General features: G+C 46.4%; 1 protein-coding gene across 4 annotated transcripts in view; it reads right to left on the reverse strand.

Annotated features, from left to right (window-relative positions):
* SSBP2 (single stranded DNA binding protein 2) overlaps positions 1–5,880 on the reverse strand; it is a 316,425-nt gene extending 310,545 nt beyond the window's left edge. For 2 of the 4 annotated variants that reach the window (XM_017507742.2, XM_017507761.2), the window contains exon 1: positions 5,608–5,880. In XM_017507742.2, coding sequence (XP_017363231.1) covers positions 5,608–5,669 — 62 coding nt within the window. In that variant the 5' untranslated portion in view covers positions 5,670–5,880. The remainder of the gene's footprint in view (positions 1–5,607) is intronic. The other 2 variants (XM_017507723.2, XM_017507775.2) reach the window with 2 other exon arrangements.
* Positions 5,881–6,521: the final 641 nt, after the last annotated feature.

Here is a 6,521-nt window from a genome sequence, read left to right on the forward strand (position 1 = left end):
TTACATTTGTAAAGTACATACAAAGTTTGATAATGTTTAAAATCTGATTACTTATATATTCCAAACTCTTCAGATATTAACAAATATACCTTATATTGCTCCAGTGCTATTTTAAGTCCACCCTTTCAGAAACAGTAAGTTCTTAATAAAACTAATATTTTTAGCATACATTTACAGAGGCTCATATATGTCACTAGCATGCAAATATTTAATCTGTAATTCCCACACCAACATCAAAGCAATCATGTACACCTAACAACAGAGAATGACCTCGTGTATTCCAAAATAACTGAATTCCTATTTTTAAATTATATATTCCCAGTAGTTTCATGTCTTTCAAACTCAGTACTTCCATCCTAATCCTATATCTCAGGATTAATGCAATGGTTGTGATTTCTATGAAAGAAAGATTCTAAATTTGAATTGTTTTTTTTCCCCAAATTGTACTTGTACCTCTCAACGACTGAGGAGACATATTAATAAACTGCAACCTGGGTATTCAAGCCCCTGACCCACAAAGTATGCTCTATTTCTGAAACAAAATAATTCTAGTAGTGATTAAAGATGAAAGGCATATTTTGTCTCCTGCTGTAGAACAACCAAAATGTAGTGATGCTGTCTGCATCCTAAGTTGGTTCTGTATGGCAAACTGGCTCTGAAAGTGTGAGACTAAAAACTTCCAACTTTTTCTTTCACAGCTCTGAAAAACAATTATAATATTACTACTACTTCTAAATTAGCCACAATAAATCTCTGGATAAACCATACTAAAACTTAACTCTGAACATCTTACCCACATTCTTTCTTTAGATATGTTCCTTAAAAATAGGGGGCCCTGATACTTCTAAAACAACAGAAAAAGATTAATCAAAAGCTAACATGACATTTCAGATGCAAGTTGTTTAGTATTTTGGAGGAACATCCTGGAGATTAAAAGGGGGAGGGGCAATTTTTTTATACAAAACTTCATTTCCAGGAAGATACTCCTTCATCAGTTTTGGAAATCCTGAATTGTGTGAATTGCTGTCAAATAAGTTTCTGAAGCGATCTCTATTACTTTTCTTGCCTTATTCCTTCAGAAAGGAAGAAAGGTTTATCATTTTTCTTTGCAGAGGGTACATTAATGATGGGGGAATACTTGAATTACTTTAATGGTAGAAGGGGAGAAAAAGGTGATGCTGGCAGATATTAATCCCTATAAACTCTCTTTTATATGAAGTGGCATTTACATGTTCATTAGACCATAACTACTTTGAAATAAGCATACGGTATTTGCTTCTTGGTATATTCAACTAAGATTGAAAATTTAAAAGCCAAAGTTACTTTTCAGAACTCAAGATTAGATACAGTTTGATTCCTGTAGTTTCTGGCTAGTTTACTACATAAAAGTCAATGTATACTATGTGTATCTTTTATGTCCAACTTTGCTTTCTAGCAGATTCATCTTTCTATGCTATTACATAAAGGATCAAATTAGTTAATAAAAAAATTAGTATCACTACTCATCTACTTGCAGGTGTCAGTTACTCTTTCTGCGGTAGTGTGGCATACTGTGTGGCTTTAAGTTCAGCAACATTTCATATAGGAATTGTTCACAACTATTATGTTTAACTTTGAAACAACTAATCAAACAAAATTCCTGGGGAAAAATCTGAAAAAAAAAAAAAGTTTTCTTCATTATGTTAAGCTTCCAACTTTCACTCCTAAAATTTCTGTGCCTTGTGCCTTCTGCCAAATGAAGGGTATAAGCATCAGGGTGCACCAGTGGTTAAGACTGCATATTTGATCAAATCTTTAAAGTCTGTTACATCTGATTATGTAATGCTGTTCCCTAAATCTGTAGCATCCTACCCTAGTTCAGGAAGACAATATGGTACACTGAAAAATATATCTTTCATCTTCAACCATAGGTTCTAAGGTTAGAGAAATCAGTGTTAGAAACCCAGCTTTCCTATTTTCTGGCATTGTATCCATGGGTGAGTTCTTTAGACATTCAGGGTCTTAGTTTTCATATTTCTTTAATGGAGAAAAAAAAAAGCACCCGTCTTGTAGATTTGTTGGGAGAATTAGAGAAAATATGCATAAAACACTGAACATAGTGACTGGCACACAGGATGGCAAATAATAGTTATTTTCGATGTGTTGTTGTTTGAGGGTATTTCTGAAATACAACTAAGCTAGAGAACGTGAAACTTAAACTTACAAGTTTAGTTTGGAGGTCACTGAAAAAAAATTTACATTAAAAAAATCCTATGAGTCTAACATCTTCAATAACAATTTATCAATGTGTTGATATTAGAAGGCACCTCAATGTCCAAGATACCGTAGGGAAGAAATTAGATTATCCCCTACCCTCAAGAAACTTACATTTTAGGAAATACTAGATATTAAACATCCAATTACAGTTATTTAATTACACTTGCAATTAGTGTTACAAAGAAAGTCTGCTAAAGGAAGAAATGACCTAACAAGATCAGAATTAAAATTTCTACATCCCACCTCCCTCCATGGGTTTTCAATCAGTCCCTCTATAATTAAGACGATCTGCTTTTCTTAAAATGAAATAGTAACTAATCTTACCCTGGTCATTTTTATGTTCAGAAGTGTATACTGAAATCATAGAAACTGTGTAAAACCAAGAATTCACTTCAAATATTTCATATAGTGACCTCCTAAGGAAAGACAAAACAAAGACCTCATACAGGTAAGCACATGTCAACTAAACACCATGAACTCATGTTAGAAAACACATTTCTTGATAGATTATAAAACCAATGTGCTTATTTCCTATGCATGCCATTATTTATAATAATGACTCCTTTTGCAGAATGTTTTTGTTAAAATGTACATATTTGTTACGGAAACAAATTAGTTCTGTGATTTTTTTAAGATAAGAACAGTTCTAATGAGCTTATTAAGGAGAATTCTTCACCTTTTATAATCTGCTACTGTAAAAATTAAGAACAAAAATTTGGTGACATCCATTTTAATGATGACTTCAAGATTCCTATCTTCAGATGTGAGTACATTGTTGCAGAATAGTGGCATTAAAGTCCCAAGTAAACATAAAGAGAAAAACAGGGAGGATTAGATCAACTCTCCTACCAAAATGAAATTAAGTTTATTCTGTAAGACAGAACCTATCTCGATGTTTATCTTAGATTCAAACAACATTCAACTAGAAATTAATGCAATGACAACCCAGAACAGTCATTGTCAATTCTTCAAAAGCGGCCTCTTCACCTATATTTAGTTCATAAGGCAAACCAGTCAAGAATTCCTGCTGCAAATTGAAATGAATGGAAGAAATATATTTAAATCAAATAGCACCATCTAGCAGAACCCTCATCTGCTCACAAGAGTAGATGTTACTTGGTGTTCAATTTGGTATATTTGACAGCAAAGTGGCAATTATTGGTTTTCCTGATGGGAAATCACAGAATTAGAGCTAAAGAGGACTACAGTTATACAAGTTCCAACTTCCTGGTTATTATCTGAGAAACTTAAAAAAATATAAGAAGTCATCAGGATACTGAGTGGGATTTGGCTAACGTTCACCCCTTCCTGGGAGTTCACCTAAAATCTAAAATTACTTTGATTTTCAAATTCAGTCACCCCCAAAATAAGATCATACCCCAATACATTTCAATTCCTTCACTCTAATGTGAAGTTCAAATATTCTGTAATCATTAAAACGTCTTCCTTCATGTGTTTTTATCAGACACATTATAACAAAATGATTACTGCACACGAATGAGACTGCATTTCAAAACTTCAATTCTAGTAACTGCCGTTTCTTTACCAGGCTATAACGCTACGTCTTTTACATATTCCTTGCCACAGCAACAAGATCCTGAATGTAGCTCAGAAAATATCTCTTGGAAAAAAACAAACCAGCCTCTCCAATTTTTTTTGTTTTGTTTGTTTTGTTTTGCTTTGCTACGCTACATCAAGGCCTGATACCTCTAAATCCTATGGGAATTGAGTGTGTTGCTGCCAACACAAAGATTAGGAAATGTTCCCATCCCTAGGGCACACGAAACTTTCAGGGGGAGACTAACTGCCTAAAGCAAGGAGGAAAACTCAGTAGCCTCCGCATTCGGTTTTCATTTATGCAGCTATTTCTGTGCGCAAGGTAACCAAAGTACCTTTGGGAGATGCTCTCAGACTTTTCGCCTTGTCTGAACCCCTCTCAGAAAGACGGGGTGCGTTCAATGACACGGATAACCCTGACCCTCAGAGTTTAAGTGGTTACTGGGAATCACTGTTTAATCTGCTGCATAGTTTAAAAAAAAAAAAAAAAAAAAAAGGGGGGTTCTTCCTCAGTGGTCACAGTCACTATTCGTTCTCATTTTTAGTAACAACCAAATCACCGTTACAAGTACACAAGAATAGCAGCAAACCGCTCTGCTTTGCAGTGTGCCGTGACAGTGGCAACCCGGGCAGGGAGGGGCTCTGTTCTCGCCAGCCGCCTCCTGGGCTCCCACCGAAGTTAACACCTGTATCTCCCCACAACTGCAACCAAGCGGCTCCTTCCCACCTGAACGCATCTCCCCTCCCACAAACCCCTTTTCGGACCACTGCCCCACCCCGCCGCAGCTACCCTCCTTGGCGCCCCCGGCGGCTCCCACACCTCCCCTCCGCGCGCCCCCGACCACCGCCCCGCCGGGTCCGCCCCTCCCGCCGCTCGGGGGCTGCCAGCCTCACAAAAAGTTCGCCCGCCGCCGCCGCGGAGTTGGGTCTGCTGCGAGAGGCAGAAACGCCGGCCTCCTCCAACAGACCCCGCTCCACGCCAGCACAGTTTGGCTCCCCGGGAACTCTGTCCCTCTCCGACTCCCAAACTTCAGCGGCGTCTCTGGCGCCCACCCGCCTCCACCCCAGCTCCGCGCCGCGCAGGGGACTGCGGACGCTGAGTCCGTCCCTAGCCCAGGAAAGCCCGGACGCCCACCCGGCCCACACCCGCACACGCCCTCTGCGCCCCGCGCGCGTCTCCGCGCCCCGCGGGGCCCCGCTCGGCCGCTCCACGCCCGGCTTCCGCCCGCCGCGCGCCCGGCACCGCCGCCCTCGCCTCGCACCGCGCTCGCCGCCCCGAGCCCCAGCGCCCGGGCCCCCGCCGCCGCGATCCCCGCGCCGCCCGCGCGACCCCGGCCCCGACCCCGGCCCCGACCCCGGCCGGCCCGCCAAACACCCACATTCCCACCGCGCGCCTTCCTCCACGCAGCTGCCCCTGCCGCCACCCCCGGCGGCTCCTCGGGTCCCCGGAGCCCCGGACCCCAGCTCGAAAGTTACTTTGGAAGGTGAACCCGCGGGTTATTTCCCTCAATCACCCAAACAAGTTTCCATCCACACCACCAGCACCACCGCCGCCCCTCAACACACCCGCTCCCTCCTGCGGACAGCCCCCTGCGGCCGTCCGCCCCACGCCCGCACCTCCGGGAAAAGCGCGGCTCCCCGCACCACACGCCCCCACCGCGGCACCCCTCCCCCTGCCAGCCCACCCCCGGCGTCCCCGGGCGGAGAGTGTCTGTGTCTCCCAGAGTGTGCGAGTGCGTGCGTGAGTGTGCGCGCGTGTGAAGGCGGAGGTGGGTGAGAAGCGGAGACACTTACTTCTCCCGGGCCTGGCTGTCGGACGGGACGGCGCTGCTGTTACTCTTGCCTTTGCCGTACATGCTTGTGCCGAGAGCAGCTCCCACTGTCACGCACCTGTCAACCCATCACAGCCTCCCCGGGAACAGCCCCGTCCCCATGGCGACCCACGCAGCCACCCCCACTATTGGCCGCCCCACGCCAAAGCTCCGCCCCCTTCGCCCAGGCAACGCGCGAGACTGACAGGCCTCCCCCTCCCTCCGGCCTGCCGAAGCGCGCGGTGGCGGCTACAGCCTCAGCGGCAGTCTCCTCCCTCCTTCCCTCCCTCCCCGGTTCCCTCCCTCCCTCCTTCCCTCTCCGCTCTCCTCCCTCCACCCGCTCTCCTTCCCCCCTCCCCCCTCCGAACCCGGGCGCAAGGGGGGAATTAGAAACTGCTCTAGAAGGATTTTAAACAACTGGCTGTTCTCTCCGCTGCCACCCCTCCCCCCGCGCCGCCCGCGCTCGGCTCCTCACTGGAGAGAAGGCGCCGGGAGGAGGAGAAACTGCGGCCTGGAGTCTCCGGCCGGAGCCGGCGGAGCTGGAGCCGTGGCGGCCCCAGACTTCGGGGCGCCCGCCGAGTCCACAGACAGAGCAACGGCCCCAGACGTCCTGGGGCCCCCACCAGCCCCTCTTTCGCTCCTCTTCTGTACGTGACCTCGCGCCGGTACCCACGATTGATTTCTGCCCTCCTCAGCCCTACTCCCTGGGGTGTCGCCCCTGCCCAGTTCCCGGAGGGCCGGCTGACGAGGGACACCAGCGCTGTTCCCTCGACCTTCTGGCTGAGCCGCCGAGAGCGACTCGCCTTCCCTCCTGGGGGGACACTGCACCTCTGGCCCTCGGCGCCGCTGCTGTGGCGGCGCCCGGGCCGCGCCCTGCTCCCCAGGGGAGTACCTGGG

Source organism: Cebus imitator, unplaced genomic scaffold (genome assembly GCF_001604975.1).
Source record: "Cebus imitator isolate Cc_AM_T3 unplaced genomic scaffold, Cebus_imitator-1.0 Scaffold16, whole genome shotgun sequence".
Taxonomy (NCBI): domain Eukaryota; kingdom Metazoa; phylum Chordata; class Mammalia; order Primates; family Cebidae; genus Cebus; species Cebus imitator.